Raw genomic sequence first — 12,441 nt, forward strand, 5'->3', positions numbered from 1 at the left:
GCAGAGACGCAGGTATATTTTCCCGGTGTGTGTGATAATGATGGGAGCTGGGAGTGCATGTGTGCGAGCGATGGGGACTGCAGTGCTGTAGTGCCTGCCAGTAATGTGCTGCTGAGTGAGAGGTGAGCGCTAGTATAAAAATAGGTCGCCTTAATGTGTATTAAGTGTATATGGGATGTTCTGTTGGGATGGCAGAACCATAAATGTCAGGCGAGAGAAATGTAAATGTAAACGGTGCATAATCCTTCCCCTTTGCTACACTCTTCCTCTTTACACAATTGAACACACTACACTTCTGAAAAAACATGGCATCATTTTCAGCTCTTCCAAAACTGCGACGAAAACATGGGGTGCCCTCGCACGCCGTAATGTTTTCCACTTGCCTCGTGAAACGTATTTTATAAAAGCACCATAATGGTTTGTGTGAAGAGACGCTTGCACCATGTTGTGTCTCATACCCTTGTGTCTCTATTGACGGAGGAGCTTCCGTAAAGGGTGAGCGGCACTAGCTAGCTAACCAAGCACCAGCGTACACCAAGCACTAGCTAGCTAGGAACACAGTGGACACAGTGGAATAGCCTGTGTAGGCTAGTGCTAGGTTAGCAGCACTACCTAGCCAAGACGGCCCCCTGAGAAGAGTCCTGTCCTCACATTAAGCCCCTTCTCCTCCTCAGCTTCTCCTACCCTCCTTGATTGGTGATGTTAGATGGGGTAACATAAGTTACCCCATCTTTCCTGTCTTCACCGTCCTGTCGGTAAAGGCACAACAGCTCCTGACATATATATAGAGAGAGACGATTGGTCTATGAGTTTAGGTTCAGGTCCCTGACCTCCCGACGTTCTCCCCCCTCCCCCCCCCCCCCCCCCCAGCGGTGATCTCCCGGAGCCACGAGGGGCCGGGGGAGATGGGCAAGGCGGTCAACATCCCAAAGGACTCCCAGGACAAGATGAAGGAGATGTTTAAGATCAACCAGTTCAACCTGATGGCCAGCGACATGATCGCGCTGAACCGCAGCCTGCCAGATGTTAGGCTCGACGGGTGAGTGCATGGTCAATCGATCCATCGATGAATCGGTCAATCGATGAATCAATGATTTGAACAATGAATTGAACACTCAATTGATGTATCATATCCTCACTAAAACTTGATCTATATCGCACTTTTTGGGCTTCATAAGAGAAACAATGTAACTCAATGCAAGAATAAAGTATAAAACAACTGAACAACAATCACTATCGCAGAGATATATACTTCAGACGCTTGAGTGAGGGAAACAAGATTACACATCAAGGGGCTGTTGGAACGATTTAGGCGTTGTAAAGGGAATAAGCGAAAAGAGATTTAAAACTAGACAACCGATAAAACTCACCTCAGATTGAAAGGCAAATGTATTCCCCGAACTAATCAGGAAAGAGACCTCCGACTGTGATCTAAAATCGAAATGGTCAGATACCCCGATTGGTCAGAAATTAACTGGGCGCGGTCTTAACTCCAAACGGTCTCATACAGAGGCAGGCAGTCAACTCCAAACGGATATCCTCACAGGTTATTTCACTCACTAAAAGCTGATGGATGGCGATGGCATCTCTAAAAATTGTGCAAATCAGAGCTCTTAAATCTTACCAACAGCACCTTTTACTGATGAGGAGAAAGCTAAACTAAAGAAGCTCTGTTTTAAGATGTTGTTTAGGAGCATTGTCGGAGCTGCCCTCAGTTCCGCTGTCAGATTGATCCTGATTCCAGGACGCTGCCCGGCCTTTACCCTTAGCCACACTAACTTTTGGCTCCCATACAACGCACCGTCCTCATACCTTTATACACCATAACCCACACTGAGACTCTGTGAGTCTTCACAGTGAGAACATGACTGCCTAGGTTATATATATATATGTCTTCACTTGAGCTGCTTGTCATTCATTTGGCGTAGAGAGATAGTCCTCAGCTCCCTCGGCGTCCAGAACGACTCGTCTAGCCGTCACGACAACTGCTGTGGAACTGTGTGAACCTTGGAGCTCCCTGCCGTTGTAATGTCCTCTCAGTAACCCGACGTGTCAGCCGGGGATCTCTCTCTCGTCTCGCGGAGAGACGGATGTCTCAGATCGGGATGAAGCTGTGATCAAAGACCGTATTGTAGCCCCAAGCTAAACATCTCCTCAAATTTGACAATGATGCAATCCCGCCCACGGAAGGAAAACGCCTTTTCGTAATTAGCTTTCCGCTTTCGAAGTCTCGGTGATTTCAGCCCGGCCCTCCATTATGTGGCAGTGCTTAATGAGATGTTATCTCTTTCATTCTTAATTGTGTCAGCTGCCCTCACAAAAAAATAAGTGTTGTAATTACTTTGCATTGTGAGCGAAGGAGCCGGGAGACGCTTGCATTCGATGGCTGAACGTACCTTTACGTAGGTTCACTTTTTTCCGCCGCTCTTGAGAACGGTACCACGTTCACAGGGCAGTGTGTGGGCGACAAGAGCAGCACATTCGTCTGCACGGCGACGCGCTCCTCTCAGAAGTGCCGTTTCAGGGGTCAGTTCAAACTCGACGCAAACTATCGGAAACCGCCGTTTGATTCAGGCGGCGCTCAGGGACTCTGAAGCGCAGTTTACTCATGTGAACGATTCCCAAGGAGTTAACTTCGTCCCTATGAAGAAACTACATTGACTTTGCCCATGACTTTGCAGTCCTCCCTTAAGAATAACGCGATAAAATTAACTTTTATGTCGATTATCTTCACAGAATGATCCCAATGTTCACCGGTTTTGTACGAAACGCTCTGCATTCATAACTAGCTTAACTCTCCGGCCTATTCATCACATTCCATCGAGCGACTGCGGAGCAGTCATTAAAAACACCAGCCATCGCTGAACCCTCGCGGAGGGAGTCTGCGGCTTTACGGGCTCAAGACAAAGGGGAAGTCTGCACCGCTGACATCCATCGGCTCGGCCGGGGGACGGAGACGTCTTAATGGGCACCTAGGTGGCCTAGTTGTGTCACTCGGGCGCTGTCACCTTGACTGGAGCGGAATGAGCCGCGTTTTTGTTCTCTGCTCCACTGGCTGCTGTCACGATCCGTCACTTCCCACCCCGACTCTCTCCCCGCTCGCTGTTTCTAGCCGTCAGATCGTTGTTATTTCACATGATCCCCCGCGCGGCGCCCGGCCCACCGCTCAGCCTCGTCCCCGCTCGCTGGATGCGGCCGAGACGTCGGGCCGGCGCCGGGGTAGGGCGTCAAACGGAGCGTGGTGTGTGTTTACAGGCGCTGTGCCAAAACACGGTGGTAACAGGTTTGACTGTTTCCTGGAACGGTGGCGGAGGTGGGTTTCGACTTCCCTCAATCAACTTCCACAAAGACCAGCTACCTGCTGCTGGGAGGGCTTCACTGGGGGGAACTAAATCTTTCATATTGTCCTTCGTTTCCATCTTTCTTCCTTCCGTTTCCTACTTTCTTTCCTTCATTCTTCTTCCTTCCTTCCATCCTTTCTTTCTTGCTTGTTGCCTCCCTCCCTCCCCTCCCTCAATCCCCTCCTCCCTCCCTCCCCTCCCTCCCTCCATCCCCTCCTCCCTCCATCCCCTCCTCCCTCCCTCCCTCCCCTCCCCACCTCCCTCCCCTCCCCTCCCCTCCCTCCCTCCCTCTCCTCTCTCCCCTCCCTCCCTCCCGTCCAGGTGTAAGAGCAAGGTGTTCGCCGACGACCTGCCGACCACCAGCATCGTGATCGTGTTCCACAACGAGGCGTGGAGCACGCTGCTGCGGACGGTGCACAGCGTCATCACGCGCTCGCCCCGCCACCTGCTGCTGGAGATCCTGCTGGTGGACGACGCCAGCGAGAGAGGTGGGGCCGCCGCCGCCACACACACCACATCCTCCCGACTTCTGTTTAGACCAGGGGTCTCAAACTCGCGGCCCGGGGGCCAATTGAGGCCCGCAGGATGATATTTTGTGGCCCCCTACTTGACATCAAAGTTTAGTGTTAGTGCGGACCGCACGTTGTTGTCAAACGCACATTTTTGCTGAGTGGCTTGCCACACTTTTTTATCACTTGTTATAGGGTAACCAGATGTCGCGGTTTTGCCGGGACAGTCCCAATTTTGAGTTGCGTGTCCTGAATCCCGACAAAAGCCAAAGGACGCTAAAATGTCCCGGTTTCCACCAACCGCTATGAAATGTCCCCAGTTGTCAGCGATTACATAGCCAACGTGATCTAATTATAGCCCCGATCATTGGGTCAGTTGTGCTCCTTTTTTCTGTGGAATATTTGATGCGGCCCAGCCTGACCCAGACTCTACCATCGGCGGCCCCCAGGTAACTTGAGTTTGAGACCCCTGGTTTAGACACTACTGTCTCTCACGCTCTCACAGTGAGTGGGACGTGTGTCACTAAGGAGCAGGTAGGGGCTGAAGGGCAGCGACAGGGTAGGCCGCGGGACATTGGGGTTTGCACCAAGTGCTCAAAAACGCCCACAACCCGCTAGCCTAGCGTTAGCACTGCGTGATTTCTCGCTCCCCCGCTGTCTCACTCCCCCTCTGTCTCACCCCCCCTCTGTCTCACTCCCCTTTTTTCTTGCTCCCCCTCTTGTCTCAGCCACCTCCTGTCTCACTCCCCTTTTGTCTCACCCCCCCTTCTGTCTCACTCCCCCTCCTGCCTCACTCCCCCAATGTCCCACACGCCCTCCCGTCTCACTCCCCCTCCTTTCTCACTCCTTCTCTGTCCCACACGCCCTCCTGTCTCACTCCCCCCTTACTTCTGCCCCCTGCCCCTCCACGCAGACTTCCTGAAGAAGAAGCTGGAGAACTACGTGCGCACGCTGGAGGTGCCGGTGCGCGTGCTGCGCATGGAGCAGCGCTCGGGGCTGATCCGGGCGCGGCTCCGGGGCGCCGCCGCCACCAAGGGCCAGGTCATCACCTTCCTGGATGCCCACTGCGAGTGCACCGCGGGCTGGCTGGAGCCGCTGCTGGCCCGCATCAAGGAGGACAGGTAGGAGGAGCAGAGGAAGCATTAGCTAGCTAACCAAGCGCTAGCGTATACCAAGCATTAGCTAGCTAACCAAGCACTAGCGTACACCAAGGACTAGCTAGCTAACCAAGCACTAGCGTACACCAAGGACTAGCTAGCTAACCAAGGACTAGAGTACACCAAGCATTAGCTAGCTAACCAAGCCCTAACGTACACCAAGAACTAGCTAGCTAACCAAGCACTAGCGTATACCAAACATTAGCTAGCTAACCAAGCACTAGCGTAAACCAATGACTAGCTAGCTAACCAAGCACTAGAGTACACCAAGCATTAGCTAGCTAACCAAGCACTAGAGTACACCAAGCATTAGCTAGCTAACCAAGCACTAGCGTACACCGGGGCAATCCCTATGTTCCCCGGGTCCTATGTTCCCCGGGTCCTATGTTCCCCGGGTCCTATGTTCCCCTCTTTGTATGAGACTGGGGAACATAGGACCCTTTTTGTAAAAAAGGGTCCTATGTTCTCCGCTTTTCCCAAAAAGGGTCCTATGTTCCCCGATATGTATGTGACCGGGGAACATAGGACCCTTTTTCAAAAAAAGGGTTCTATGTTCTCCGGTCTGTTACTTTTTCCCCCATCCCTGCCAAATTCCGGCCGAGATAACTACCATTGCATGTCTTTACCTTTTGTGGAAGAGGGAGAGACGTCGGATAACCTGACGCAGTCTATTCATACGCCGGTAAACAAACCCCGAGAAGCCCAATCCCTACGAGAGCTCCCCGCGCTACGGCCATCCGGAGGCGCACAGAGCTTTTGCCGTGATATTATTATACAATTATATTATATTATATACTATTACATAAAGAGCTCCGGGAGTCGCAAATGGCAACAATCACTTTCTCCTCCATGCTGCAGTTCACCCCGGAATGCACTGCACTGAGTTGGCCGGTTGAACGCTGATTGGCTGTTACGTTACACATGTCACTCAGTGGCCACGCTATTGAACGCTGATTGGCTGTCATCACGTGAATGTCTCGTCAAAGTTGAAATATTTTGAAAGATTGATAGATTGCGGGGAACATAGGACCCTTTTCCCAGAAAAGGGTCCTATGTTCCCCGGTATGTATGGCTACAGGGGAACATACAGGGGCGCAACTGCCTACTTTCTGGGGGGTATGCAGACACATAGCAGGCGCCCCCCCCCCCCCCCCCTCTTTGATCTGGGCACAAATTTGACCTAAAACACACTCTGATATTGATTCAAAAAATTCATTTTGAGTGCACCAGGACAGATATCCGGTGTTTTTTTTAGAGTCAGCCTTTCTAAGATGCTCTGCCAGTGTAACATCGAACCTTCAACCGTGCTATAAGAGATCAAGGATACCCAGAAAATGTCCATTTGTAGGATTTCCTATCTGTGCATTTTGTCCCTGTGAAAAAGAGTTTCCTCAACGCACAATGTTGTTGGTAAAAACGTCGAGTCACTTGCACAACTCAAGCCGCCCTCCAGTCTAAAACTCTGGCCCTCTTAAGGAGCACCAGAAAGGGTGTGGCTCAATTAATCTATGAGCCACAGCTGCAGACTATTACAGGGCTAACAGCCACACAGGAACACGTGAATCTTTTAAAACATGTTAACACAGTGAAGATGCCATTCACATCTTCACAGTCCCCCTCAGTGGCAGGTTTCTTTCTGCAAGGAAGAGTATGCAGTCGATCACTCGAGTCAACAGGCTCTCTGCAATTCGCTATCAATAGTTTTACCTAGGCATAAGCGGGGTGCCAATTCTTTCCACATCAGATAAGCATTTATGTGGTAACCACTTGTTTCATGGTGCTTCAGTATCTTTGAAAGACACTGCCAGTTATTATACCCCACCACTCTAGTTTCACCAAAAAGCTTACATGCAAAACAATAGACTCTGTTAGAACTGTTGGAGTACAGTAACCAATAGGGGTGGGAAAAATAATAGATTCTTCGATGCATCGTAATACTGTGCAGAACGATTCAGTCTCGATTCAGATACGATAATAATCTTTTTATTTATTTTTTGATTTATTAATTTATTAAATTTTGGATTATTAACGGAGTTATAAAGTATCAACTTTATAACTCTGTTTTTACTGGGTCTATTGACATAAAACAAAGACTTGCATAGAGATTGAAGTAAAACAAAATAACCACAAACAAGTTCCTTTATTTTTCTTGTTATGATCCGTTATATTGTAGGCTCCATTCTGATCAGTACACAGTTGCAAGACAACAGCAACCTGTTGTTTTACTAGTAGTAGATTTAGCTAACCTGTATATTTACTAGCCTCCTCTTGATACACTGACATAAAAACGACCTTCCCAATCTTTCTTTTTCTATGTTGTGACCCCGAGGGCTTTCTTCTCTGCCTCTCCATATTGAGGTACGTGTCATCAGATGACAATACGGTTCAAATTAAGACACTCTGGCGCTCGCCTCCAGGGCGTGGTCGAGGGGGCGGCCACTGGAGCGCCGTGTGGGGAGGAGGGGGGGAGGGAGGCGAAGGAGCGGGGGGGCTCCTTATCAGTGACGTTCCTCTGTTATTGATCATCATATCATGTACACAAACGCTGTTAAATACAGAAAATGCAGACTGAAATAATTTTACTTCCATCGCTTTGGCGTCCCCTCTGGTTCGGCGCCCCTATGCGCTGCATATAGTGCATACCCACTTTTTGCGCCACTGGGAACATAGGACCCTTTTTGGGAAAAACGGGGAACATAGGACCTTTTTTTTTAAAAACGGGGAACATAGGGATGACCCCACCAAGCACTAGCGTACGAGATTTCGTGAAAGGTGCTCACAGTGGAATCAAACTGTGTACCCTAGTGCTTGGTTAGACTTGTGGTGTATCATAACTTGACCCATTTTTCCTGTCTATCTTCACTCCTTAAATAACAGCTCCTAAAATATATATAGAGAGAAACAATGGGTCCATGAGTCAGATATGGGTGTTCCTTCAAATCAAATGACGCTGTATAATCATGACACTCACCCAAATAACTCTAAACGATAGCATAAGGTTGCAAGATTCATAATGAATGTGTGACTCATTCAAGGTTAAGCAAGTGTTTGTTCAGATGTGTTATGATGATGAATGATGAAGTCTCTGTGCAGGAGAGACACAGGTGTATTTATAATTTATAATAGGTTTAAGTATAAATTATCAAGTGTTTGCATGTGTCATGCAAATATAGCCGCCGTGAAACTCATTGTAAAACCGCTGAAGTATGGAAGGTATTATTTTGCATTCATAATTTACCTTTGCCAAGGAAAGCAACTCATCTGTCCCCTGGACCTGAAGCCACCCTTTGCGGCTTCCTCCTCATTATTATTATATTTAGAATTGGTTATTTTAATTGACTTCATGGCCGTCTTGTCAGTCAAGGGGAAACAGGGAAGGCTGCATTGGGAAGTCTAAAATAGATCCCGTTTCCACTGGCCCATCCCGTATTTTAAGACAGACATGTATTTGGCTCCAGGTGCCTGGCAGAAATTAGTATCGTGTTTCAGAGCCTGTATTGTATTATGGAGCCATTTCTCTTTTGATTCCCGCCCCTATATTGATGCCTATAAGTATGTGCAGCAGCAATAAGGTGCGCTGGCAGATTTGATTATGTGCAGGAGATATATATGCTGAGTGCATCTCGGCTCCATTAATAACACAGAGCAGCTCATTAGCTGAGACCAGACAGGCTGAACACGGCTGCCTTCACGAGGTCTCGGGGATAAAAAAAGAAATTACATTCATTTTTGCCAACTTATTATCCCTAACATGTTTAATAATGAGCCTTTGATGTACAGTATCATCATGTATCTGGTTACAAACAAATCCTGACCTGGGATGTCGTTTTAGGATGTTGTATTCGGTAGGGGTTCTGTAGTCGTTACAGTAGGGCTTTCGCTGTCTTTGTGGAAGCAGTTTGTTAATGGTTGTGTCTTGGTTACTGGGGACGACTGTAAGGTCGTACTGGGCATTCACAGTGGCTGTTGTTGCAAGTGGTTAACCTATAACAGACACTTCACTCTCTTTCTTTTATTTTTATCTTAAGCATAAATTAGAGGTTAAAAGGACAACGCAGATTTGTATGCTCTGCAAATATCTGCATGTGCGGTTTGCTGAAATATTTGCTGTATTCCAAGAGGAAATGGTAATTGTAAATAAAGAATGGATTCATAATAAGAATATAACGGTTTATTTCTGTCGATCCTACATGTTAACTGAAATGGCCAAACTCAATCAAAAATAAATATAAAAAACACATTTGAGCAATGCGGAAGTAATCCTTAATCATGAAACAGGTTTTAAAAGAGTACACAACATTGCCAAAGCTTCAGAATCATCCGTTGCCTCGTTCCTGTTACCCTTTAACGTGATTGGTCGGTGTTCCCAGGAAGGCGGTGGTGTGTCCGATCATTGACGTGATCAGCGATGAGACCTTTGAGTACATGGCCGGCTCCGACATGACCTACGGAGGCTTCAACTGGAAGCTCAACTTCCGCTGGTACCCCGTACCTCAGAGGGAAATGGACCGCCGCAAGGGGGACCGAACACTTCCTGTCAGGTACGCCCTTCAAAATAAAAGTTGCAGCCCCTTTTGTCAGAGCCGGTGCCCAGAGAAAAACTGTCCAGCAATAAAAGGTAGATTGAGTGTTTGACTTTGAGTGCTTCAGCGCTCTAGGATCAACAGAAGAAATCAAATATGAACGCTGCCATTTTTCAACACTATCACAACGCTTTGAAAAACTCGTTTTTTATGAACCAAAACACTAAGAGTGAGAGTGTTGTTTTTCCCCGTGCTGTGGATAATTGCGGGCTGTTGAATCGACTCGCCGGGGATGAAACACTTCTCTGATAAAGAAACACTAATATCTGTCATTTGACTGTCTGGATGGAAATAAATCATCTCCCGCTCCTCTTTATAATCATGGGAAGGAGGCTGCAGAAAGCCAGTAATTAAGTCTGTCTCAATGGCTGTTTTTGCCCTATTGATGCCACATGCAGTATAACTATTTATTTATTTTCACCATTATTAATCAATAAAATGTTTTTTATAGATCTCATAGGACACCGTGCATGGTTTTCATGTATCTAAACTACCTACAATAAAAGGAATAGTAAAATCGTTTTTCTTAGGTTCTTCATGTATTTTCTTCTATTCTTAATGATTTGGAACATGGCCTAGAAATGTGTCTAATTGGTAACTATTGTGTGTGTGTGTGTGTGCCTGTGGTCGCGTGCCTGCGTGTGCGTGTGTGTGTGCGTGCGTGCCTGTGCATTTGTGTGTGTGCGTGTGTGCCTCTATGTGTGTGCGTGCCTGTGCGTTTCTGCGTGTGTGTGTGCGTGCCGGTGCGTGTGCGTTTGTGCGTGTGTGTATGTGTGTGTGTATGCAGGACCCCCACCATGGCAGGAGGTCTGTTCTCTATAGACAAGTCCTACTTTGAGGAGATAGGAACGTATGATCCAGGGATGGACATCTGGGGTGGGGAGAACCTGGAGATGTCCTTCAGGGTAAGAACCCTCAACACTACCTCCTGTCAATCATCTCTGGCTGCCAAGAAAAACACTGTATCAATAAAATGTAATATTATTGTTATTCTTATTATGATTATTATTACTACAGTACTATGCTCTCTGTATTTCTTTGCTCTCTGTTCCTCTCTCACATTGTCTTTCTGTTTCTGTCTCTGTCTGTCTCGCTCTCTCCCTCTCTCTCTCACACTCCTTCTTTCTCTGTCTCTCTCTCTGTCTCTGTCTCACTCTCTTTCTCTCCCTCTCTCTATCTCTCTCACAATCTCTCTCCCTCTCTCTCTCTCTCTGTCTATCTGTCTGTCTCTCTGTCTGTCCGTGTCTCACATTCTCCTTTTCTCTCTCTCTCGCTCTCGCTCTCCCTCTACCTTTCCCTCCCTCCCTCTCCCTCCCTCCGTCTCTCTCTGTCTCTCTCTCTCCCTCCCCCTCCCACCCTCCTTGCCTCTCAGATCTGGCAATGCGGGGGTTCCCTGGAGATCGTCACATGTTCCCACGTGGGTCATGTGTTCCGCAAGGCCACGCCCTACAGCTTCCCCGGGGGAACGGGTCAGGTGATCAACAAGAACAACCGCCGGCTGGCCGAGGTCTGGATGGACGACTTCAAAGATTTCTTCTACATCATATCGCCAGGTAGGCCCCGCCTCCGGAGGTGACGCAGGCTACAGCCAATCAAGAACGACGAGAGATACGTTGACGTCCGGACCGTTGTGATTGGCTCAGACGTCTTCGGTCGTCCACCAATAGAAAGCAAGAGGCGAAGTAATTTGTTAGCCTCATAGCATAATTGTCTAAGTCATATTTATACAAGGTTTTCTGAAAACACATTTTTGGGGAAACACATTTATTTATTTATACTGTCACAGTAAGTTTGGCCAGATATAGCCAATAAAGCACAGTGAATCAGCAGCAATAGTACAGAAGAGTTAGGCAGATATCACAATTTGGCCAAAATATAACTTAGGCAATTATGCTATTAGGCTAACGATATGCCAGTTTATCGGAAACATCATAATGCAATATGATGCACATGATGCACTGTTGCACATAATACTATAACTAAACATGAATCAATATCCAAAGCAATGTAAACTGATACATGGACGCCATGTTTTTTCTGAGATTGTGCGAACCAAGGATGTGTTACAAACATGAAACCTTTGTGTGTGCATGCATTTCAGGTGAGGATCTCTCGTAAAACAGCCCCTAATGTATAAACAGACTGAGACTTTGTGATTACATTGTGCCTTTAGTGTAAACAGATGATTTAGTTAATCCAGATACAATCTAGATTAAAAATGGTTTTAGAATCGACACGTTTCTCACATGTGAATAGGGCCAGACAGAAAGAGTTCCCTTATGTGCTTGTTGAAGTGGTTTCGGTGTGGTCAGTCAGCTTGAACTGCCTCTCTGTGGAGGGTATGTTTGACTGCCTGTCAGCCTGTCAGTCTCTCTCTCCGTCTTTCTGTTTGTCTGTTTGTCTTTCGTATGTCTGGGTAAATATGCTGTGAGATGGACTTTAGAAACAGGAGAATGCTAGCTAGCGTATTTTGGTTTTACACTGCAACCATACCATCCCCTTTGTGACAGAAAGGCCCCTTCAAAGGCTTCTGTTTGATAAGTAAATAGTAAGTAAAGTAGATATCATGCATGAGCCTTCAAGCAGAACAGAGTCAACACTCTTTGACCTCCAGTTCATGGTCCTGCTCGTTTTGCAATGCTGTCCTCAAGTTTTCCATCAAAAAAGAGCACAAACAAATTGTTGTGTAGCTTTGTTTGGCTGTTGTATGTTTTTCGGTGGAAAAGAGTGTTGAATCTGAAATTCTGCTGCCTGATGACTCTGATGCTCTTTGCTGTTTACAACACTGGCCTGCCTTCTTCAGAGTGGATTTTACCTGTGTTCAGTAAATATATCGCTTGGCTCAAGTACA

General features: G+C 47.3%; 1 protein-coding gene across 4 annotated transcripts in view; it reads left to right on the forward strand.

Moving 5' to 3' along the window:
- galnt13 (UDP-N-acetyl-alpha-D-galactosamine:polypeptide N-acetylgalactosaminyltransferase 13) overlaps nucleotides 1-12,441 on the forward strand; it is a 35,208-nt gene that overhangs the window by 5,804 nt on the left and 16,963 nt on the right. For all 4 annotated transcript variants that reach the window (XM_060039770.1, XM_060039771.1, XM_060039772.1 and 1 more), the window contains exons 2-7: nucleotides 871-1,039; nucleotides 3,663-3,829; nucleotides 4,764-4,971; nucleotides 9,378-9,548; nucleotides 10,378-10,495; nucleotides 10,963-11,143. In XM_060039770.1, the coding sequence (XP_059895753.1) occupies nucleotides 871-1,039; nucleotides 3,663-3,829; nucleotides 4,764-4,971; nucleotides 9,378-9,548; nucleotides 10,378-10,495; nucleotides 10,963-11,143 (1,014 nt within the window). The remainder of the gene's footprint in view (nucleotides 1-870; nucleotides 1,040-3,662; nucleotides 3,830-4,763; nucleotides 4,972-9,377; nucleotides 9,549-10,377; nucleotides 10,496-10,962; nucleotides 11,144-12,441) is intronic.

Source organism: Gadus macrocephalus, chromosome 20, assembly GCF_031168955.1.
Source record: "Gadus macrocephalus chromosome 20, ASM3116895v1".
In the NCBI taxonomy this organism is placed as follows: domain Eukaryota; kingdom Metazoa; phylum Chordata; class Actinopteri; order Gadiformes; family Gadidae; genus Gadus; species Gadus macrocephalus.